At 42.9% G+C, this 25,271-nt stretch overlaps 1 protein-coding gene across 2 annotated transcripts in view; it reads right to left on the minus strand.

Moving 5' to 3' along the window:
- The window catches only part of LYN (LYN proto-oncogene, Src family tyrosine kinase), a 128,705-nt gene that overhangs the window by 9,368 nt on the left and 94,066 nt on the right, over nucleotides 1-25,271 (minus strand). For both annotated transcript variants that reach the window (XM_053929452.2, XM_053929451.2), the window contains exons 11-12: nucleotides 5,039-5,192; nucleotides 1,892-2,023 (exon numbers count right to left, since the gene is read on the minus strand). In XM_053929452.2, the coding sequence (XP_053785427.1) occupies nucleotides 1,892-2,023; nucleotides 5,039-5,192 (286 nt within the window). The remainder of the gene's footprint in view (nucleotides 1-1,891; nucleotides 2,024-5,038; nucleotides 5,193-25,271) is intronic.

Consider the following 25,271-nt stretch of genomic DNA (forward strand, 5'->3'; position numbering starts at 1 on the left):
CCTATTGTCTCATTGTCCAAAGATAATAACATTTTGATGTATTACATCCTGTTTAGTTTTTGTTTTCCTCTAAAACTATGTTTATATGTAGCTTTCTTACTTCTTTTTCTCCCCTCCTTTATTTTAGCCCCTTTTTATTTTCAAAGTCAAACATATCTTTTAAACCATTTTTAAAAAGTTACTATATCCAGCCCTTTTCCCGGTAAAGAAAATATTCTCAAGCAGTTTTTAACAGTGATGGAAATGGCATGTTCTGGCGATGTTCACCAATTTTTTGCTATCTGCGAGTCGAATCCTCTGAGTTTTACGTTAATTGGATTGTTTGATCTGTTCACATTTCCTAATGGTAGAGGCTCTGATAACATACAAGCCCTGTGATTGGCAACATCTTCGGTCCAGAACTCTTGAAGGCATTACACTCCAGTCTTTACAAAGCATGAGCTAACCAGGGAAGAGACCAGCCAATGCTTTCTGGTTGGTCCTGTTGTGTTGTGTGTGTGTGAGTCTCACCATTTTTCTACTGATTCTTTTATATTTTTAATGATTTTTCACCGCAAATATTTTCAAATCCGGGCATGGAGCACAGTAGGCAAGAGTGTGAGGTCTTGGGAGGCACACAGGCCTGGGGTTAGAGGCTGCTCCACCAGGTGCTAGTGACAGTCCTGGGCAAGAGTCTCCTCCGAGCCTCAGGGCCTCGTCTGCATGTCACCGTGGAATGTGTCACACAACATCATTTTATGACTTGATATGTCATTTGACCAGGTATCAGGTATTTGAACATAGAATCTTTCTCTATAGATACATATAGATATAAATTATTGATATAGAGATATAATGTCAGACATCAGGGTTGATCAAGAAATATTTTCCCTACTTTAAAGTAGTGTTGTTCATTCACTTCAGTGTCTAGAGCAGAGTGGCAGTCAGAATATTAAATGTTGGCACGAAGGAGATCTCGAGGGAGAGTCAGCTCCACTGTGCAGGCACCACCTACATGCTCTCCCTCCCAGCTGGGGCCCACTCCCGATTTCTGTGGCTCATCCCTAAACAATAGTGAGGGTGACAAAAGCAGGAAGGCTGCGTCACCGCTTCATCCAAAGCCTTCCATGGCTTCCATCTCATGTGAAATAAAATGTGAAGCTCTTCTGTGGCCTCTGAGGCCCTCCGTTTTTTGTTTTTTTTTTCCAATGAGGGAATGACTTAAACATTAAGAATTTAATCTTAAATTTGCCTTATCAATCAACTGTGTTAAAAGCCAAGTGTTAAAAGAATGGAAGGGTTTGGGAGAAATCCCTCTTGCACTTTCCACCCCAGATCCTGGACCAGGGAGGACGGGCAGAAGCTGGCTCCAGGGCCTCAGGTGTCAGGAAGCTGGAAACACTGAATGTTGTCTTCACATCCAGTCAAAGCTCTAAAGGACTTTTCACTTTTCACAGATAAAGAGGTGGTTTCTTCTTCATGAGGCAGGGGCTCCAAAACACTCTATACAAACCTCTGTTGCAGAATGAACAAAAAGCATTGTAAATCCCCATTTCTATGGCCATGCTCTCCATCAGGTGTGCGGCTTAGCAGGAGCACCTGTGTCTAATCCTCTAATCCATCCTCATATTCACACACCCACGATGGTGCCAGGCACAGTGTAGGCATGAAGTAAGTGGCGGAATGAATTAGTGGAGAAAAAGAATATGCTCTCAATCAAATGAGAGGGCGGAGAAGTGGCTAAGAATATTTTACAACACTTTCCACTAAAGACAGTCAAAATCAAATTCTAGCACAAAAAGGTTATTCTTAGCTTTTAGAAATGAGCTTATTATGTTTTTTTAAATGCCTCACGCCTTTGGCTTTTTTCTCACATGCACCACTTGAATGGAAATAGGTAAATAAAGGGTACCTGGGTAGGGAATTTTCCCATAGGTGACAATTTCATACAGGAGAATTCCAAAGGACCACACATCAGACTTGATGGTGAAACATCCGAAGTTGATTGCTTCCGGAGCTGTCCACTTGATGGGGAATTTAGCACCTGGGGAGGAGACACGGGAGTCGTACTTGAGCCTCTGAGTTGACATAGAAATGTCATGGCCCTGCGATCCTCCTTTGAGAAAATTATGATTATTTATTTTGAATAGGTAATATGCAGTACAAAGCAGAAATGATACAAAATGTTATAGTTATACTTAAAATGTTTGCCTGCCTCCCTGTGTTTCCCTTTTGGGCATTTCCCAGTTAAGAAGTCAAGTTTCTCATGTCACCTTCCAGAGAGACCCTGACCAGCCCACCTTAAATGTAAATGTGCGTGATGCGGGCCGTAAGGCATTTATTCTTAGCTTGTCCACTTGTTTCTCAACACCAGGGCCTAAGCACGTAGAGCACGGGCAGCAAACACGAGGCCCGCAGGCCGAAACCGGCCCTCCAGCTTGTTTTATCCCGGCCGGCACCTTGTTTCTACCCAGCGGCAGCGCCGAGCTCTTGCTTAACTGTTAAGGAGTAGTTACATTTATACAGTCCTAAAATTACATTCAGCCCTTTGAAGGCAACTGCGAGGCTGATGTGGCCCCCGGTGAAAATAAGTTTGACACCCCTGATGTACAGGGTGGGGCAAAAGTAGGTTTCCAGTTGTGAGTATGCAGAACAGTTATTCTTGTATTATTATTTCTTAATTCTTGCATTATTTTCCATATGAACTGTAAACCTACTTCTGCCCCACCCTGTATTTATCTTTAGTGTTCCCATTTTCTCTAATTAACCCATACTGTGTTTATATGGAATATCTCTTGATAAGCCCCCCCCCCCCCACAAGGAACTTCAGATGGTACTGCACACTGGAACGTTCCCTACTTTCACCCGAGGAGCCACCCAGACGGTACTACACTTTAGGAATTGGGTAGGCTGACGGTCTGCCTACAGTGAGAGAGCTGTGATACTAGGTTTCTCATTAGGGGCTGGGGAGGCTAAGGGACACCCAGCCTTCAGGTCACAGGAGAGGCACACCTGGCCCGAGGAACTCCAGGGTCCCCTTGAGGAAAGTAGGGACTCAGGCACAGACTGTCGCTCCTACACCCTGGAAAGGCAAGGGGTTTCCACCAACAACTCAAAAAAATTTTTAAACATATTTGCCTTTATTATGTCTTTGCTTTAGAATTTTCTGTGGTGTCAGCCCAAATCAGAAATCAGAATAAGAACAAAAAGGACAGAAGAAAGCTTCACAGAGCAGCTACTGTGTGCAGTGCACTCACTGTAGCACATTCCAGCATGAAACTCCCTGCCCCTTGGGCGGCAGTGGAGGAAGGCAGGAGGGGCTGGAGCTACAGTTTGACTCAGGTTCTGCTGATTCCTGCTTGGTGTGACCCCTGGCAAATCACTTACTGTTTTTGTGCCTCCTGGGCACCTCCATCTGTAGAATGAGGAGAGAATGAAACCTCCCCAGGTTGTTGTCAGGGATAAGAGGTTTTACCTGTATGCTTGGCACAGTGTGAATACCAATGGAAGGTACACTGCCTTACTGATTACTTCTAGAACCTGAGCTCTCTGCACTAAGCCACCTGTCTCATTTACGAGAACAGTTATTTTTGTGATTCTCTAGGCTTGTCAAGTTCAACAAAACCAGGGGAATATATTCCAGCTCATGTACTCTGAAGCTAGATCTACTGGGTTTGAATCCTGGTTCTACCACTTACTGTGGGACCTCGGAAGCTGCTGAACTTCTGTTTCCTCACCAACAAGGTAGGAATCATCACCATTATCATCCGTGCACAGGGTTAAAGATAAACGAGATAATATATGAAAAGCACGTAGAATAGTGCCCGCCACGCTGCAAATGCTCACTACATTTTTGCTATTATTTTTGTAACTGCTTTTCCTCAAAGTGTTCTCCTACACCTACCTTTTTGTTGAGGGTAATTAAGGTCAAGGATAAGTGATAACCCATCTGAGAGAACGCAGGATTGAGGCAGGAGGAGAACCACCTTAAATATGATGGAGGCAAGAAATGCTACACAAATCAAGGTGATGTTTCAATGTGTTTGTCACCTCTGTAAATCCTGTGGGCCCCTTCCAGAAATAACACAGATGTAGTTAAAAGGAACATAATCCTTGTTTAATAATTCTTAGGAATGTCAAGAAAATGCTTGGCTCTTTAAAGCACTGCAAAAATATTCACTCATCTTTCGTGAGGGAGACCTTCAGAATCCGCAGATCGTAAGGGTCATACACGAGTCAGGAACGGGAAAGGCCAGTGCAGACCAGATGTGGCTCAACGTGGAGTAACGAGCCAGGAACCAGATTTATGCCTTTCTGTGTATTTTTTTTTTAAATGTTATGTATTGATTAGAGAGAGAAGGAGGGAGACAGGGAGAGAGGTAGAGGGGGTAGGGAGAGAGAGAGAAAGAGAGAGAGAGAGAGACACATCGATTCATTGTTCCTCTTATATATGCATTTATTGGTTGTTTCTTATATGTGCCCTGACTGGGGATCAAACCAAAACCTTGGTATATCAGGACTGACCGAGCTACTCAGCCAGGGCCTCTCTGTGCATTTTTGATTCATATTTATAATACGAAATGTGGGAAAGTAAAGGAGTGTATTTTTGTAGCATTATGTTCACTTCTACATGTGTAATAGTTTCTATCTTTTATTTTGTAATTAAAAAACCAGAAAACAGAATATGAAATTACTGTTACAAATATTTTCTCTATATAGTAAAAAATGTATACTTAAAATATTTGGGTGAAAAGCTTTAACATATAATATAAACAAAGAATCTTGATTTTACCAAACTCTCTGTGTTTTGCTTTGCTTACTTAAAATGCGAATGATAGCATTTGTAAATGTTGTAAAAATACCATGTGGAGTTAATCAAGAGAGCAATTTTTTGCACAATATTAGAGTAGAACCACAAACAGCAACTATGGAACATTTAGAATATTTTACCAAATGAGTTCTTTTTTAAAAATGACTATTGTCATTGCTTTGTTAAAATAAAAGACAAAAATAAAATTAAACCATAACAAAACACTTACTGGTCACCAGGGGAACATACCTTCCCTTGCTGTGTACTCGTTATCTTCAATTATTCGAGCAAGGCCAAAATCGGCGATTTTGCACATGAGAGACTCAGAGACCAGGACGTTAGCTGCTCGCAGGTCTCGGTGAATGTAGTTCTTCCTCTCGATGTACGCCATTCCCTCTGCGATCTGAAAATAGAAGATTGTAGTTTTCAGCGTAGGGTAGGCTATTCGAGAGGGCCATCAAGGGAAACAAAAAAAAAACTGGTGAGTTCCTGAAATCCTTTCATGTATGTTATTCTGATCATCCAAGTTTTAAAAACAGTGGGTAAATGACAATCGCCATTTTGAATCCTTTCTAAACCAACTGCCCCCAAATCTGAAACGATAGTAATCACGACACGACATGATCTTTTAAATAGCTACATTTCAACATTTTCTCATGTGTGGAGAATCTTTTTAAGGCCCTACTAAATTCTTGCAGGTAGGTATACAGATGTCATTATCCCAGTTTTCCAAATGAGAAAAGAGAGCTGAGAAAGTAACATGCTCATACAAATAAGTTATCAGGGTATCAAGAACAGGACGTCCTCGGTTGGCAGCATCCTCCCAGTCCGGTTAATCAACAGCCCATGGAACCGGTTCTCCCAGTTCTCCCTGCACAGCCCCTCCAGGATGAGCAGAAAGATTCACTCTGGCAGCAAAGCATGATGGCAGGAAAGAATTCAAGATCTAAACCAAACAATAAAATAGGGGAGGTGAAACTACTATTCATTACTTACTAGAAGGTCAGGATTTTAAGGAAAACAGTACCAGAATATTAAGTATCTAAAAGAAGGGAAGGAAGAGACAAAGGTAGGGAGAAAGGGAAGGAAGGGAGGGAGGGAAGGTGGGAGGGAAGTAGCTGTGTCTGGTGAGCAGTTACAGGGAAACTGTGATCAGGATTATGTCACAGGAATGAATGTATTCTGCTAAATTCTACCCTGAATTCCAGGTGGCCCAGCTTGGAGGACTTGACCATCCCCACTCATCTGCAACAACATCCCCCCTTATGACTCAATTCAAACCCTGGGTTCAGCCAGGCCATGTTGCTTAGCAAAGGTTTAGCTCCTAATGGCTGGGTACGTTTCTCCTTGACCTCCTGCTAATATACCTTTCTCTACTCTCGGCCAATCCCTTAGCTCACCTTCTGCTCAGAGGGCCTTCTCTTAATTCTTCCTGGATTCTGTAATTTCTCTTCACTCTACGCCTGCCCACAGCGGTCAGTTTGCACAAAAGCCATTTGCACCTACTGATCATAGTGTTGTTGTTCTAATGTTGTTTAATGTGCTTATAGTTGTCATGCTTTCCAAACAGTAAACACCTCCAGGACAGAAGCCACGCCCTCTGATTTTTCTGTTCTCACTGCTATCTATTAGAACCATCAACCTTCTCACCGAACACCTACCTTCTCAAGCAAAGAAAGTTCTTTGGAAAGTGAGCTGGGTTTTTAATGCTACCAGAATACCATGTTGTTGGCACACAGCTGCAGGAATTTGGCAGAGTATATTTTTTGTGGCCATAAGATCACTTGCATAATAATTGGTATGTACTAGGTTAGTCTCAAAATCCTGTCAGCCCAGAAGTTCAAGTCTGACCAGCACCAAGGAATACTGTACTGAACAGAGAAAATCACAAGTCAGAAAGAACAAAAGAGGTCTAAACTTTTCCTTTAGTAGAAATGACAATGTAGTAACGTTCAGTTCTATAACCAAGAACAATGTGGGCAGCACTTGAGCAGTGCGTAAAGTGGAGGAGACCAGGCTAGACACAGCCTGCACAGCTTGGGCAGCCCCCACTTCCATAACGGTGTGGGCTCCTGCATCCCTCAAAGGGAATACTTGAATCCATTGTCCAAGTCCAACCAGGTCCAAACTCCTGGACTCAGCTGTGCAGCCGGGCCCCTGCTGAGCCCTCCCACCTCCTCACAGTGACCATGTCCTCTCCTGTACCCTGGCCTCCACACCTGCCTCTGCTTGGCACATTTGCACCCTGCCCCTTTTGCCTGGACAATTCACTCTGTAGGGCTCAGCTGAGAGGTCACTTCCTTTAAAAGGCCTGGCCTGACTTGCCTTCTCATTTGATGTGTGTGGCCCCAGCGCTCCCTGCTCCTCACCTGTTTACCTGTCTATGATCATGGCAGGAATGCAGCCACCTCAGGGAAGGTGGAGGGTATGCACATTCCCGTTCTTGGACACTTAGGTAACATTTCAATAATTGTATACAACCTGGGCCAGGAACCCGAATGAGCCAAATTGGCTGCAGTCCCAACTTCAGCCTGAGATCGCAGTTGACGGTAGCAGTCAGGAACCCGTGCTGAACACACTCCCCTAAGGATGCTGACTGACCCACGCAGATGCATGCTAGTGGCCCTGAAAGAGCCTCTAAGACATGGCACCAGAGTCCCACATCTCTCTCGTTCTTGGTGATGGGTTTGAATGATCAGCTTGTTAAGAAATGCAATCTGGGAACTTGTGGGTAAGGTTTCAATCATACCTACCCCAGCTCTGCATTTACACAAATCCGAATGCATTTTAAAACGTTTTCTGAAACAACAGCGGACTTGCAACAAGCCCAGTTTATTTTGGCTTTCTTTTCCACGTCAGAGTGCTTTAAGGAGCTCATATTCCAAACAATAATAACAGTATTCAACAAGGCCAAGATTCAAAACACTAGCATTCACCAAATTGAACAAATAACAGTTGTGGGAACAAAATAAAACCTTCCAGATATGACTTGCTTTTGAGGCTATAAAAGACTACAGCTCTTCTTATATAAAAATTATTCTTTCCCTGGTGTAGCTGTACTATTCTTTCTTGGTTTCTTTTGATTTTTTAAACCTTAATCTTTTTTTTTTTTTTGGTTGTATTTATTTTGGCTAAAGTGTATCTGGCTCTATTTGGTAATAGCAGGAAGAAATCAGAGACCACTCTGGCTAATGGAATCCAAGACCAACTTTTCCCCCTCAGAATACCTTCATCCTCCCCCAGGCCACTTAGTCTGACAATTGTCAGCACTGCAGACAGAGCTGTCCCACAGAGGCCTCACGCCAAGGCTCAGTGTCCATAAGGACCCCGGAGAGGGGAGTGCTCGCCTCCTACCTCTTACTGTTCCATGGCTCAGAGAGGCTGAGTCATGAGGTAGTTATGTGGAGTTGCTCAGGTCTGGTGAGGAAAGAATCTGCGCTTCGGGATACTGTTTTGTGCCCACAGATATTTTACTATGAGGATAATGATAGGTAGGAAGGTGATTTATAGGCAAAGAAATAAATAGGCATTAATAACCACTATGTCTCCCACTACAAATTGAGTACTTAGTAAGTACCAGCCACTGTATTAATTGTTTTTACATACAATGCATGTTTGATCTGAATATCAAATCTACCAGGTTAAGTTTTATTTTCATTGTACAGATGCAAACAAGACTTGGAACCTGCTGAAAGCCACAGGGTGAAGGAGAGAGCCAGAGGGACAGCAGCTGTGTCTGACCTTGATGTCCACACTCTCAACACCACATTCTGGAATGTCACCTCAGCAAGGAGCTCATTACTGGATGGCTAACTAGATGCTCCAGGAACTCTAATTTTTTAATCAAGACAATACTCTTTTACTGAGAAGAGAGAAAAATTCTTTTGAAGGTTCCTCCCAGGATTCATTGTTAAGCCCAAATTCTGCCCCACAGAAAACTCCCTCCAGGCAGAGGTCAGGATATCCATCTCAGGAGGCACCTGCAAGCGTGGTCGTGTTTTCTCTCTAGAACAGTGTGTCTCAGCCTTTTAAAGTTGTCACCCCGAAGGAGAAACATTTAAATTTTAATTCACGTTAATTTATTCTTAATAGGAGAGACTAAATACAAAGAAATAAGATTTTGTCAAGTAGGTTGGAGCTTTGGAGAGCCACAGACTACTGTAATATCCTTCCAGATTTCCTCAGCTCCCAGGGACGATTTCGCACTCCCTGGGAGACAACCTTGCCCACATTTTGAATGTGTGGTCTAAACGATGCTAAATCAAACTAAGAACATTTAAAGCCAGTTTTGCCTCAAAAAGAGAGAAATGGGATGGATGATGAGATATGCTTGGCCTGGATAAGGTTAACACTCTTGTCAGAATGAAAACAACCAGGCTAAGATACTGTTTCATCCAAAGGGCCCTATGTGTTCTCAAAAAAGCAGTAACTGCCATTCCCTTTGGGAATCTAAGGTGCTAAACGGAAATTGCTTTCCCAGAGTCACACCATAGGTTAGTTCAATGGTTTGAAAGTGATTTTAACTTTCCCTTTATACATGTAAAAAAAAAAGTTTTAACCCTTATGCCGGTACTAACTCTGGCTGCCTACCTGGGGAGCTTTTAAACAATACCATGGCCTCACTCTAAACCAATAAACCCGAACCTATAGGAGAGGGGCCTCCTCAGATGATTCTCACGTGCAGCCCACACGGATACCTGCTCTGGGCCATTGCAACACTAAGTGTGGTCCTCAGACCAGGTGCGGCCTTGACACCATCTGGGAGCTTGTGGAGGGACAGCATTTTGAACTCTAACCCTGACTTATTCCATCAGAATCTGACTTTTAACAAGGTCTCCGAGTGGTCTGTACGCACATCAGAGTTTGAGAAGCACTACACTAGATCATATGCTTTAAAACTTTGGCTATTTAGGATTTAAAGTTCTAGAGAGACTGAAACAAAACCTCGATCTCAACACGTTCATATAAACCACCTTACCTGAGGACTGCTGTTCTCAGAACGCCCTGGAAAAGAAGTCCCAGTGCAACTCAGTTTAAGAGACGGGGCAAAACGTGCTCAGCCACAGTGAGAGCTGAGGCCAGAGGATGCAGGTGACATGTGAGCACTGGGCAAGGTACAGGGCCAGATGACAGAGGTGGCAGGAACGCCTTAACATTTTGGCCAAAGTCCAAGTCCAACAGCAGCTCAGAGTATGTGTCTTGTGCTTCTGTCTTTCCTGTAACTTAGTGAGAGTGACTCCTCTGGCCTCACAGCTTGGGAGCAGGGGGACCTTGGTGCCTCTCCCTCTCAGGGGTGTCCAACCTTTGGGTGTCTCTGGGCCACACTGGAAGAAGGAGTTGTCTTGGGCCACACATCAAATACATTACAACACATAATCACACACACACACAAAATCCCATAATGTTTTAAGTAAATTCACGATTTTGTGTTGGGCTTCATTCACAGCCATCCTGGGCTGCATGCGGCCCGCGGACCACAGGTTGGACACCCTGCCATGGCCTTGGGGTTGGGCCAGTACTTAGAGGGCTTGGGAAACTGATTTAACCTTCAGGGTTTAAATCATCTGAGGGATTTTCTTCATCTTGGGCCATGTCACGATGCCAGGCCTGGTGACGTTCGGACATGAGGAAACCTCAACTTTCTTTCTAAATCACATGCCGACGCTAAAGAAGGAACTAAAAATGTCTCATCTTCAGGTGCTCGTGTCTTTAACTTTGCATTAGAGAGTCTGTGTGTGAAGCTACCGGAAATTTGAAGTAAAAGGCACCTAAAATGAGAATAATCATACAAGGAGATAATGGGAGCTATGTTTTCATACTCCTGGTATAAAGTGAACTGATTTAGGTCAGATATGCTTTGCATTTCTTGGGCTTTTCAGCGCAAACAGCACGGCGAGCATGTATTTCTTAGTTCCTCTTTTTGTACCTTCGGTGGAAATATATGATGACATTTTCCCCCTTTGACCTTCCTCCGTGTGTATGTATGTTGCTGACCTGGGAGGACAGAGAGGCACCACTAGGTAAGGGACTGGGCCACTGGGATCCCAGCCTGAGCCAGTGACCCAGAAGGGTTTGGTGAAGTTCCAGGTATCTAGTACCCAAAGAAAGCTCCAGGCACAGAGAAGTTATGAAAAATGATCTTTCCTGAGTTAAAGGGCTCTCTAATCTCATCAGAGATAATAAACAGACTCCCAGTCTCACACCATGCAAGTCTTCCAGAGAGGTCTTTCAAAGGTGCTGTGAGAAGAAACGGAGCTGTCCTCCAGGTGTCTGCCATTAGCTGTGCACGTTGGATGGCTGATGGGGTTAGGAACATACGTGCAACCACAGGGAAGTACGGTATTACCGAATGTCTGACCCCACACGGGTAGGCCTGCCTCTCCCACTGCTGGTGTGAAGAGGGAAGTGTCAACCCTCCCCTCAGACGTACCCTCTAGGGCTCACAGCCAACTAGAAAAAGGCACCACTTCCTCCAGGGGAAGGGGTGACCCAGCTACCTTAGCTGGTGGGTAAGCTGATCGGGAATGGATTTCAGTCCCTCATCAGAATCTCAGAGGGTCACTATGGACACACAGTACATGGTATTGTCACCAGTGTGTGTCTCTTTTTCAGAATACGCATGATTTTACATATACACAGTACATACAAATCTGTGGAAAGTTTTCAGAACTCCAACATTTTGTAAAGCATTACTCCATCTGCTGCCTCTGCTCATCACTTTCCCTCTCTCTCTCTCTCTCTCTCTCTCTCACACACACACACACACACACATGACAGGGGCAGGGTGTGCACAGAACACAAAATCTAGAGTCCCATTTACTTTGCAAATAATTTGGGGGGGGGCACGAGGTCGAAAATGTTAAGTCAGACCAAAGTTTTCAGAAGCATTTGAATTGAAAATGTCATTTAAATTCTCTGCCCAATATCAATGTATAAATAGAAAGTCTACGTTCCTATTCCCGAAATGAGTGGTAAATGTCAGGAAGACAGCAGACTTGTCTTCACTCGCCTCCGCCTGGACTGCTCGGAGGAAGGCAGCAGAGGTCCCTCCCTGTCAATGAACTATAGCTTCACTTCTACACTTTTATTGAGAAGTGTTACCAGCCACAAACTGGGGCGGGGAGTGGCTTGCAGTACAGTTATGCCTGGGGCAGGAAATACCTAATTATGGCCCTTGGATATATACAAGATAGACTTATTTTATATGCAATACAACTCTAGAGAAAAAAGTCCTCATTATGTTTTAAATGTCCAGGCAGAGTTCCAATAATACCCCCTGTAAATGACTTGTGTTGCTAGTGAAGACCGCAGAGGTCACCCATCAGCTCCCGTTCTTCTCAGAAGCCCAACCCCAAGCCTGTCAACCCCATGTAGGACCCGCAGCTTCCAGCAGGCTCCCTTCCATCCAGACACTCAGGCTCTGAGCCACCAGTAGCCTTCCGCCTCAGGCACAGGCGCTTGGGAAAGTGTGCTCAGCACACTGAGGGCTGGTTTCACTGAGGAACTTGAGTGAATGCCTGGGACACATAAGAAAATGTATGTGTGGATGCCTTGCTCTGCCAATGTTGCTTTAAGTGTTCTTGTGTTCATCCTAATGGCTAACGCTTTCCTGAGACACTGGCAAGGGACAGGCTATCTTGCTTAGTGAGTTACTTTTTATTTTCATGAGAAGAAACCCACACTTGAGTCAGATGATGGAGGGACTAAAGGAATGAAAGGAACCTAACAGAGGGGACTCAATGTGATCTCTCAAGCACAGCTGAAATCTGCCCCAGGAAATTCCAGCCTAAATGAAAAACTGGAACTGAAAACTCAACCTGTCTAGAATTGGCTGGCTGGAAAACATTTGTCATCTAGACAAGCAGTGAGAGAAATTAAATGAGAAACCCGCCAAAAGGCAGGAAAGAATAAAAATGTGTTTCTTGTTTATCTACCTATCCTTTGAGGCATTATTTGTCTCCTTCTCTAGATGTGTGTTTCCTTCTTATACTTGGGAAAAGCAGAATTCAAATAATTAATTACTTTTAAAAGCTCTGGGAAGCCTATGAAAGAATAATAATAGTGATATTAATAAGTTGGAACTGAATAAATGAGTAGCAATTGGGTGAAACCTAAAGTCTCTCTGAAGGGTCCTTCATCAGAGGGAAGCCCCGGGCTCAGTCCCAAACTGACCCAAAAGGCCATTGAGTGACAATAGAAAAACAGAATGTGAAGAAAACAGGGAGTTTTAAAAGAAAGTTGAAGAAAGAACACATCTCCTCTGTACTCCAAATATTTGTTTTATAGCCTGACAGTTTTTATAGAAGCACTTTCCTGTCTATTACTTCTCGTTGATATTCACACATCCTCCCTACACTCTTCCATCCATCATTTGGCTGGAGGAAGGAATGGGAGAGCTCATTCCAAGCTATGTTTGGGGTCCACATTTCTTAAGAAATTTTGTTTTAGCTTTCTTAGGTTATTATAATATTCTTCGCTATTCCTCTTTTCCAAGCAAAACAGCTAAGAAATAATGAAGTCTACTACTTTGACGATAATGGTAATGACGAGAGCTATCATGTACTGGCTGCTTGCTCTGCCCAGGCACCTCGCTAGGCATTTATAATGCTTAAAACAAGCCTATGAAGGAGCCAGTATTAAGATTGTGTTGGCCAAAGAGTTTGTTCAGTTTTTTTCTGTAAGATGGTTCTAGTAGCGCTTGGCTGTCTTTAACTTCATCCAGAACAATTTTGTTAGATTGTATTATGACAGCTGTCATATCAGCATGCATAAAAAAACTTACCAAAACTGGTGAATTTTTGCGCAGCCGTTTTAATATTGAAGATGGAAGAAAATATGCAACATTTTCAGCGTATGATGTTTCATTATTTCAAGAAAGGTAAAAGTGCAACTGAAATGCAAAAAAAGATTTGCATAGTGTATGGAGAAGGTGCTGTGACTGACTGAACATGTGAGAAGTGGTTTGTGAAGTTCCTTGATACTACTGACAGTTTGGCCAAATAATTCTTCACTGTGGGGCTGTCTTATGCACTGAAAGATATTAGCAGCACCCCTGGCCTCTACCCAGCAGAAGCCAATAGCAGGAGATAACCAAAATACTGAAAATATCCAAATCAATAAAGTTATTGGTGAAAATTAAAAAATGTGTCTTTTATTTTATGAACAAACAGACAAAAAGACAGACAAACAAACAAACCTAAATGGACTTTTGGGCCAACCCAATAGTAAAGATGAGAAAGCTGAGTTTTGGAAAAGTTAACATTTTTCCTAGACAGACTTGGACTTGAATCCAAGTCTGGCTGGTCCCACCACTTTTGCCTTTAATCATTCATCCATACTGGCTTCTTCCTTTAAACAGAGAAGCAAACAGTGGTGTGTTCGCAAGTCGATGGCAGGGAAAAGAACCTGCAGTGTGTCATGACTTCATAGCTCAAAGATGAGGGCAGGATTTGGCGTATGCGCGCTTAGGGCTGGTGAGGTTTCTGTGACTGGTCACAATTTAATCCAGCAGCATGCAAGAACCCCACAGTGCCTCATGGGGACATGGTTTCCACAGAGACAGCTTCACTGAATAGTCATATTTCAGTCAGGAAGTTTCCACAAAGCAGATTCACCTTCTTTAGCAGAAAAGGAAGAACAATTTGTCAACCAATTCCCATAGACTTTCTCTCACAAGACTTATTGGACCACCTCACACCCATTATTTATGGCTATTATAAAAACAAACAAACAAAAACCAGAAACTAACGAGTGTTGGTGAGGATGTGGAGACACATTGTAGAAACACTGTGCGCTGCTGGTGGGGATGTGAAGTGTTGTAGCTGCTATGGAAAACAGGGTATTCCTTAAAAAATTAAGCATAGATTTACCATATGGCCCATCAGTTCCACTTCTCAATATAAACCCAAAAGAAGTGAAAGCAAGTCCTTATATAATATCTAACAGACATTTGTACACACCTGTTCATAGAAACATTATTCATAAGAGCTAAAAGGTGGAAACAACCTAATCATCGATGGATGGTTAGATAAACAAAATGTGCTATATACATGCAATGGAATATTATTTACCCATAAAAAGAAATGAAATTTTGGCACATGCTGCAACATGCACATGTTGAGGGTATATACTACATAAAATAAGCAAGTCACAAAAAAGACAAATACTGTATAATCCCACTCATATGAGGTACTTAGAGAGTTAAATTCATAGAGACAGAAAGTAGAATAGTGGTTGCTAAGGGGTGGTGGGAGGGAGCTTGGGGAGTTAGTTGATTAATGGGTACAGAGTTTCAGTTTGCAAGATGAAGAGTTCTGGAGATGGATGGTGGTGACGATTGCATAAAAACATGAATGTTCTGAATGCCACTGAACTGTGTACTGAAAAATGGTTGAAATGGTAAATTTTATGTTATATATACTTTATCACAATTAAAAAATACAATTTCCCTGGAAGCTTCCAACTGTAGGAAAGCAGGAGCAGAACCCAGCAAAAGCTCCTCGCTCCAGGAAGAGTGGCTGGCACTCATCTCTCCCACCTGTGTGATGCTCATCTCCTACACCACCGGCTGGTGGGGCCGCACTGGATGGGAGTGCTGATATATACCTGAGCAGGGCCAGGCCAAACTGAGCAGTGGTCACTTCCCATATCACTTCTTCCCTGGCAGGCTGCTCATCCATCCAACCTCAAATAAACCTGGCCATGGTGTGAATACACAATTAGGGATTAGCAGGAAGTAGATAGATTACCAACGATGCTTCAGAAGATAGTTGGACAATTGTGACTATAAATCAGAGAGACTTTAGAATGAGTCAACATGGGCTTAATATATAAAATGGTGGCAAGTTTCTTTTCCAAGTCTCAAGTTTTCCACTCGGAAAAATGGAGATGATGACAGTATCAACCTGGTAATATCCTGATTAGATCGGAAAGAAGAATACAAGAGTGCTCAGTGCAAGACAGATATTATTGCTATTATTAATGTTAATCACACTACTATGAACAATAAGACCAAAATCCTGATTTGATTCAATAATGGTGAAATAGTAAAGAGTAGAACTGATCTTTTAGAGCCAAAGACAATTGGTGGGAAGCTGCCCACAGCCCAGGCATGCTGTCTTCCTTTTGCCGGGTGGCTGCCATCAACCCTGGGAGAAGCGGAGTTCCATACTCTGCTTCCACTCGTGGGGACTAGGCTCCCTGGTACCCACTGCCTAAGGGTGAAAAGGGATGGTCTGTCAATGGTCCACTTTCTTCCCATTCATGAAAGAGACTTTCCACTTCTGTAAACCCAGGATGGGGCAGTAAATAAATGACATTGTGGGATTAGAATCTCCTTTCCTTACTGTCCCTTCTTCTACATCAGTTTCACCGATATTTCTATGATCTAGATGACCTACACCTTGATCTGTGGCTAATGAGCCACACTCATCACTTTGAAAGGAAAAGGAGAAATCAAAAAATTCTCAACTTATCCCACTGATGGAGGAAATAAGAGAAAAGCCAATGGCTCTTATTTCCATGTTTTCATGGGAGGGCAAGAGGTGTGAGTGCTTCTGAGGTGGAATGTGAACTGACCCAATACACCCCAAACACCTCAAATTGAGAAATAATTCACTCTATGCAATTGCCAAATTTTGTTCCGTGAAAACAAGCTGTGAATGCCATTCGCACTCTGATCTTGTTTGATCTCGTTATATGGCGACTGGGGCAGGGTGACAGGGGTGGATCTGCAGTAAGAAAATTAGGTGAAATAAGTAAAGGTTCACCCACAGATGTGTTTTGTATTTTTATTTATATTAGTGAAAAACTGGAGGCTCTCCAAATGTTTACCAACCAGGGAATGTTAAGGAAATCATGATACAGTCATAGGAATAGAGTATCATAGTGCAATAGGTACATACATGTTCATGGAGAGTTTTTAATAAAATGAAAAACTGTAATAGTCAGCTTGATACGTGTGAAACAGCACATACAGTGCAAACCTAGTGCATAATGAAAAGAATAATTACAAAGGATGGATGGGATGAGCTAATAGGAAAAAAATGGGCAAAGGGTTTAAAGAAAGAGTTCCCAGAAAAATAAACTGCAAACAATGAATAAATATAGGAAAAGATGTATGATCTCATCTCTATTGAAAAAACACAAGTTAACAGCAATAAAATACTCAATTTGACCTATCAGCCTGGATTAGAGTATTAATAAGACCCAGTTTGGGCAAGGGGAAGCAAAAGGTACTCTTAGTTTTAGAAATAACTCAAAATATAAACTGTATACATACTTTTGGTAAAGTAGATCTACAACCTTGAATTTATCCTTCAAAAATACTTGCCACAAGTATATAAATATATGTCACCAAACACTGTTTGCTACAGTAGAAACAAAACAAACAAAAAACCCAAAAGCAACATCATTTCAATATAGGAATAGTTAAATAAATCACAGTAATTTATATAAGAGAATAGTAAGCAGCTTTAATAGAATGAGAAGGAAAACATGGTACTCACCTCCTCCTACAACCACACCAAAATTACAACTAAACTACAGAACCACCATGATTCAGAACTTCCAGAAACTGAATGGAAATCCTACAACTAGGGGATTAAAGAAGAAAGCACATTGAAACTGGTAGGTGAGGTGGAGACATGGAACAGACTGGTCCCACACCCACATGCGGTGGATAAGAATCAGGAGGGATTTCTCATTTTCAGAGGACCCCCACTGAGGAGCATGGGATTCCAACCTCACACAAGGCCCCCCTGCCCAGACTTCCAGTGCCAGAAACAGAAGTTCTCATAACTTCTGGCTATAAAAACCATCAAGGATTGAGACTGAGGAAAATGGAAACTTCTGGAGTCCCAGGCAGTTCCTCTTAAATGGCCCACACATGGATTTACTTGGACTTACTTCCTCTAAGCTCCAGCAGTGAGGCAAAAGCTTGAGATGCAATAGAGACATAAGAGGAGGAACTGAATTATCTGGCATCAGGGTGAGAGCTGGAGGGGCAGCAGTCTCCCAGACTGAAGTGCTGGCAGAGGCCATTGTTCCTTTGCTGAGCCCTCCTCCACAGAGCCAGCATGCTGGCACCATATCTGAGACTCTATCAACCTGGCTCACACTGTTTGTCCCACCCTGGTGATTTCATGAAGCCACTCACCACCCAACTTTTGCATCTACTCAATATGCTTCCAATGGCTTTTCCATACGAATAGCTTGTCTTGGCTCATGCTTCATATTTTCCTAAATTTTCTCAAACAAGCAGCACCTGACCTCAGTGAGCCCCATACCTCTCTTCGTGCTAAGTGTCCCCAGGTCCAACACGAACAGTGGCAGGCCTTAGTTCACAACTTGGCCTTGCCTGGGCACCTCTAAACACAAGCAGCAGCCATCTGCAGATCACTTTGTAGCTTATACCAGGTGGCCCCACGCAGGACACAGGAGGTGGCTGACCTTAGCTTGTACCTCCTAGGTGGCCCCAGAGCCAGCCCACCCAGTGACAGCTTCAAGCCACATCGAAGTACCACCACCCAACTACCTCCACAAGTGAAACACGGGGCAGACTCAGTGGGCACCAGAGCTCTGCTGAAAGTAGTCCTGCTCTGTGGAGTGGGTTGCTGCAGAGTTGATCCTTCAAGGTGCTTGGAGGTCAGTGGTCAGTGGTCACAGCCAGTCCTTGCACCTGAACGACCTGGGTAAAGTCCTCCCATTGATGTGTCAACAGCAATCAAGGCTCAACTACAAGAGGAAGCAATAGGGAAACTCAAAAGTTAAAGATTTTAGCTTCAGGCATAGCTGATAGGCTTAATTGATTAATGCATGTGGAAAGCTGTTACTCCAGGAACTGGATTGCATGACATACATGACTCTAGGAGGTCAACAAGCAATTCAACCTTTGTGCTCCAAGGGGTGTGCAAGTGATGGAGATGGTATCTCAGCCACTGTGTTCCAGGGAGGGAAGTCCATGACTCAGATAAAGAATTATTGATCAGCAGATAAAGAAATACTAGAAAAATTGCCACCAGACTGCAACTGTTATCTGATTAACTTTTTTCAAAGCCCCTTACATACCCTTTCCTTCTCTCTATAAAAAAGGTCAGCTTGAGATGAGATGTTAAGCCATATTTTGAGGGTACATAACCCGACACCTTCTCAGATCACCAGAATCTGAATAAAGCACCCATAAAGATTCATACTGTCTCTACTTACTGGTTGGGGTAGTGACAGGGGCATGAATGCTAACTTTTGCAGTTTCAGAAGGTGTACAGCCCACATGGGGCTGCACCTCGAGTACTCAGCTTAGGTGATAAGGGAGGCTGTGCCACTGAACCCTACAAGACACCTACTACATTAGGCCACACTACCAAGCATCTCTAGATATACATAGGAACCAACACAGGGAGGCTGCCAAAATGAGGAGACAAAGAAACATGACCCAAATGAAAGAACAGATCAAAACTCCAGAAAAAGAGTTAAATGAAATGGAGATAAGCTATCTATCAGATGCAGAGCTCAGAACACTGATTATAAGGATGCTTAAGGAACTCAGTGAGGACCTCAACAGCATAAAAAAGATCCAGTTGGAAACAAAGGATACACTAATTGAAATAAAGAACAATTCACAGGGAAACAACAGGAGAGTGGATAAAGTTGACAATCAAATCAATGATTTGGAACATAAGGAATCGAAAAACCTTCAATCAGAACAGCAAACGGAAAAAAGAATCCAAGAAAAACTGAGGATAGTTTAAGCAGCCTCTGGGACAACTTTAAGCATATCAACATTCACATAATGGTGCAGGGGGTGCTGGAAGGAGAAGAGAGAAAGCAAGGAATTGAAAACTTATTTGAAAAAAAGTAGTAACAGAAAACTTCTCTAATTTGGTGAAGGAAATAGACATTGAAGTCTACAAAGCACAGAGAGTGCAAACAAGATGAACCCAAAAGGTCCATCCAAGACACATCATAATTAAAGTGTCAAAGGTTAAAGACCAAGAGAGAATCTTAAAAGTAGCCAAGAGAAAAGCAGTTAGTTACCTACAAGGGAGCTCCCATAAGACTGTCAGCTGAGTTCTCTACAGAATCTTTGCAGGCCAGAAGAAAGTGGCAAGAAATATTCAAAGTGATGAAAAGCAAGGACCTACATTTAAGATTATTATACCCAGCAAAGATCTCATTTAGAATTGAAGGACAGATAAAGAACTTCCCAGACAAGAAAATACTGAAGGAGGTCATCAACAAACCAGTATAATACAAAATGTTAAACTGTCTTCTTTAAGAATAAGTACAAGACCAAAAATATGAAAAATAAAATGGCAATACATATTTACCAACAATTGAACATAAAGAAAAAATAAATGAACAAGCAGAACATAAACAGAACCGTAGATAGAGAACATTTTGATGGTTGCCAAATGGGAGGGGGACTGAAGGGATAGGCAAAAAAAGTGAAGGGATTAAGAAATCCAAATTGGTTGTTACAAAGTAGTCGTGGGGATGTAGAGTACAGCACAGGGATACAGTCAATCATACTCTAGTAATTATGTATGGTGTCAGGTGGGTATGAGATTTATTGGGATGATCACTTAGTAAGTTATACAATGTCTAACCAGTGGGGTTATACCTGAAACTAATAAATTAATGTACATCAACTATAATTGAAAATAAAAAATTGATTAAAAATAAAAAATAAAGAATGAGAAGGATCATTCTGTACTGATATGAAAACATAATGAAGATATATTAAGCTATAAAGTTGAAACTTGATATATATTGTAAATCTGTGATGGGGGGAGGCCATAATCTATGCTGATGTCTGGAAGGATCCATTAGAATTGTTCAAATTGGGACCAAGGAGTCACAGTATAAGGTTTTTAGTTTTTAAGCTATAATATAGTGTGACTTCTTAAAAATATCCACTATCAATGCTAATGCTTTAGAATAACATTAGAGAGAGAGAGAGAAGATGGAGGTCAAGTAGGCGAAAGCTGAGTCCACTTACTCTTGTCCCCAACTCGGATACTTGGCTGACCTTCTGAAAAATAACCTGAACCTTCAACGGAATCCTAGCTGATGTGAAGTTTGGAAACCAAGGAGTCCAAGACACTTCACAATGGGTGATAAGGAGATTTTATAGGTTGAAGGGAAAATACTCTCTGCGTGGTGCCTGTAGCTGGGAGAGCTTGGTCAGAGGTCACAGGTTTGTGGCTCCCTTCCCTACCAGGGCAGACAGCCCCCAGACCCAGGCTGGGAGTGACTTGGATACAGAAAGTTGGGGAGATTCTGGCTACACATACACACAGAGCAGCACACTCAGTGGCAAATGCCAACCAGGAGTGTCAGAGAGAGAGAGAGACTATCTGCACCTGGTTGGGCAGAGGAGGCAGGCTGCCTTCAGACATTACTGTGAGAGACTTTTGGCTTTTCAGAGAGGTGGTATGTGAGGAAAGCCAGAAAATGACTCAGTGCTGCAGTGGGAGTGCCCAGAAGACTTTTTAAAAGGGAAGCTGAGGCATGCTGGGCAGGGACCCTGTGCACAGCTGGCCTGCTAGCAAGGGGAAAGGATTATGGGCGTGGTTTGCTCCCAGTGAGTGCAGCTGGGCAGAGAGGTCAGAAAAGTGCAGAGTGAGGGGATTTCTCAGCCCCAGCCTGGCGCAGTTGGCAGGCCAGAGGCTGTGCAGAATGGAGAGCTCGGGACTGTGTCTGCTGCGAGGGCAGTGGGCTTGGTCCTGGACGGGTGGGAGTGGAGCACCTGAGATTATTTACAGCTGGACAGCACCCCCTTCCCTAGCTTGGGAAGGGAAGGATGCACCCAGCCCCCACCGCCTGCAGGATCACAAGCACCACCAAAGGGGAAGCTCTGAAAAAGAGGTAGGACAGGCTCAAGAACCCCTGGCAGGGTGCACATCCGCTAAAGAAAGACAGAAGAGAAACGCCTAAAGGGCCAATTTTGAGGTTCTCTCAGGAAGACAAAATACACGGTTCCTAGGGCCCTATTCCACTGAGGCCAGCAAAACAGGGAGGTCAGAAATTGGTGCAGCAAGGGGGAATCAGGGCCCCACCCGGCCTCTGCTCACACACAGACCTGCCATCAGCACCAAGCAGGAAAGAGCTTACCCTCTTACACAGATTGGTTCCTCCCTAGAAATGGACAGCTAGTTCATCAGAAACTATACATTATTGGAAATAAGCTGGGGCAGACGAAGATGGGTGGTGCAGAGGCAGGGGGAACACACCCACAATTTTCCCAGAAGACTGAACAGTGCCTCCTAGGGGAGACCCAGGAGTCCCACCCTCCTGATAGCAACAGAAGCCTCCTCTAGAGGTAGGTGAAGGCAGTACATGCAGTGCTGCCAGAAGTTGGATGACCCACCCCAGGACCTTGAGCTGATAAAAAGCCAGAGGAAGATCCAGAAAGAGAAGACAGAAGGCAAACACCAAATTCTGCTGAGACAAATTCCATCTCTCTTTTCTTCAGAATTTGCATTATTTTTACTTTTTTCACACAGCCTTTTAATATTCCTTTGCTTCAATTGTATTTGAACTAATTCAGTATCCTTTGTCTTTTATTTTTTCATTTAGATTTTTATATTATTTTAAAGATTTTATTTATTTTTTAGAGAGAAGGGAAGGGAAGGAGAGAGGGAGAGAAACAGAGAATCGGCTGCCTCTCACTTGTTCCCAACTGGGGACCTGGCCCACAGCCCAGGCATGTGCCCTGACAGGGAACTGAACTGGCAACCTTTCAATTCACAGGCCAGAGCTCAATCCATTGAGCCACACCAGCCAGGGCTTATTTTATTTTTATTTCAAATCTCACATTGTACTATTCCTTTGTCTTACTCCATTTTGCCTCCTTCTTTCCCTTTCTAATTTTCATTGTAAATTTTATTTTCCCCCATACTATGCCTTGTTCCTATTCCTTACTCTTACTATTTCTCCTCCCTCTACCCTCTCAAAATTATTCTTCCTTCCTTTAGTCAGCTGACATTCTTTTCCCCCTTCTTACATTATTCTAATTTTCTTTCCACCTTTCTAAATCGTGGCTTGTTTGGCATGGATATTATGATTATTGCTATTCTTCTTCAACTGTATTCCTATTTGTTCACTATTTTTTCAATTTAGAATTTCATAAGTTACACTCCCCCTGGCTTACTGCATTTTGCATTTCCTCCTGCCCATGCTTATTTGAGCTTGGAATTGTATTTTTTCCCCTTTCTTAGCCTGGATTCTAGTCCTTACTCTTACTATTTCTCCTCCATGTATCCTCTCACAATCATTTTTCTTTACTGTAGACACCTCATATTCTCTTTCAAATAATATTCTTATTCTCTTTCTATCTTTATTAATCTTTGCTCAGTCGTTGTTGTTATTGATCCTATATTGGTTTTTCTGCAATTTTGTTCCCTTTGGTTCACTACTTTTTAAATTTTATTTCAAACCTCATCGCCTTCTTCCCTTTTCTTTCTTTCTTTTAAATATATTTTATTGATTATGCTATTACAATTGTACCATTTCCCTCCCTTCACTCCGCTCCATCCTGCACACCCCCTCCCTCCCACATTCCCCCCCTATAGTTCATGTCCATGGGTCATACATATATATTCTTTGGTTTCTACATTTCCTATACTATTCTTACCCTCCCCCTGTCTATTTCCCACCTACCATTTATACTACTTATTCTCTGTACCTTTCCTCCCTCTCTCCCCCTCCCACTCCCCTGTTGATAACCTTCCCTGTGATCTCCATTTCTGTGGTTCTGTTCCTGTTCTAGTTGTTTGCTTAGTTTGCTTTTCTTTTCTTAGTTTGCTATTACACAGTTAATAACTGTGAGTTTGCTGTCATTTTTATTGTTCATATTTTTGATCTTCTTTTTCTTAGGTAAGTCCCTTTAACATTTGATATAATAAGGGCTCAGTGATGACGAACGCCTTGAACTTGACCTTATCTGAGAAGCACTTTATCTGCCCTTACGTTCTAAATGATAGCTTTGCTGGACACAGTAATCTTGGATGTAGGTCCTTGCCTTTCATGACTTGGAATACTTCTTTCCAGTCCCTTCTTGCCTGTAAGGTCTCTTTGGAGAAATCAGCTGACAGTCTTATGGGAAGTCCTTTGTAGGTAGCTGTGTCCGTTTCTCTTGCTGCTTCTAAGATTCTCTTCTTCTGTTTCATCTTGGCTAATGTAATTATGATGTGTCTTGGTGTGTTCCTCCTTGGGTCCAGCTTCTTTGGGACTCTCTGAGCTTCCTGGACTTCCTGGAAGTCTATTTCCTTTGCCAGATTAGGGAAGTTCTCCTTCATTATTTGTTCAAATAAGTTTTCAATTTTTTGTTCTTCCTCTTCTCCTTCTGGTACCCCTATAATTTGGATGTTGGAACGTTGAAAGATGTCCTAAGGTTCCTAAGCCTCTCCTCATTTTTTTGAATTCTTGCTTCTTCATTCTTTTCTGGTTGGATATTTCTTTCTTCCTTCTGGTCCATACCGTTGATTTGAGTCCCAGTTTCCTTCCCATCACTATTGGTTCCTTGTACATTTTCCTTTGTTTTTCTTAGCATAGCCTTCATTTTTTTCATATAATTTGCGACCAAATTCAACCAATTCTGTGAGCATCCTGATTACCAGTGTTTTGAACTGTGCATCTGATAGGTTGGCTATCTCTTCATTGCTTAGTTGTATTTTTTCTGGAACTTTGATCTGTTCTTTAATTTGGGCCATTTTTTATTTTGTCATGGCATGGCTGTTACATAAAGGGGTGGAGCCTTAGGTGTTCACCAGGGCAGGGTAACACTGGTGGCTGCATTGTGATGCTGTATGTGGGGGAGGGTCTGAGAGGGAGCAATGGCACTTGCTGCACTCTCTGCTGGTTTTCAGTCACTCCCTCCGCTACCCACAATCAAACTGGGCCCCTGTGGTGCTGCTTCCTGAGTGGCTGGGTTTGTGTATGTTCTGGGACCCTGTGGGTCTCTCCAACCCTCTCCTGTGACGCTGCGAGTTTCTCCCACTGCCCCCTCAACCCCCACAGATGTTTTCAATCAGTGATTTCAGGCTTTATTTCCCTACACTGGAACTCTGGGTTGCATGGTCTGTCACCTGGCCCACCAGCTGCTACCTCGCTGGCCAGTTGCAGCTTTGCCCACCCCGCTCCACAATCCACCACCTCGCTGGGTCCGCCAGCCTCCACCTTGCTGTGAGTCCTCTCCACCCAGCTGTCCATCTCCACACCTCCTACCGGTCTGGATGAATGTTTCTTCTTTATCTCCTTGGTTGTCAGACTTCCATACAGTTCGATTTTCTGTCAGTTCTGGTTGTTCTTTGTTTTTAAATTGTTGTTATCCTTCTTTTGGTTGTGCGATGAGGCACAGTGAGTCTACCTACACCTCCATCTTGGCCGGAAGTCCCCTTTTCTTATTCCATTTTGCCATCACCCTTCCCTGTATTATGCACATTTTAAATTTTATTTTCTCCTCCTTTTTCCAGCTCAAAAT

Source organism: Desmodus rotundus, chromosome 8 (genome assembly GCF_022682495.2).
Source record: "Desmodus rotundus isolate HL8 chromosome 8, HLdesRot8A.1, whole genome shotgun sequence".
NCBI lineage: Eukaryota > Metazoa > Chordata > Mammalia > Chiroptera > Phyllostomidae > Desmodus > Desmodus rotundus.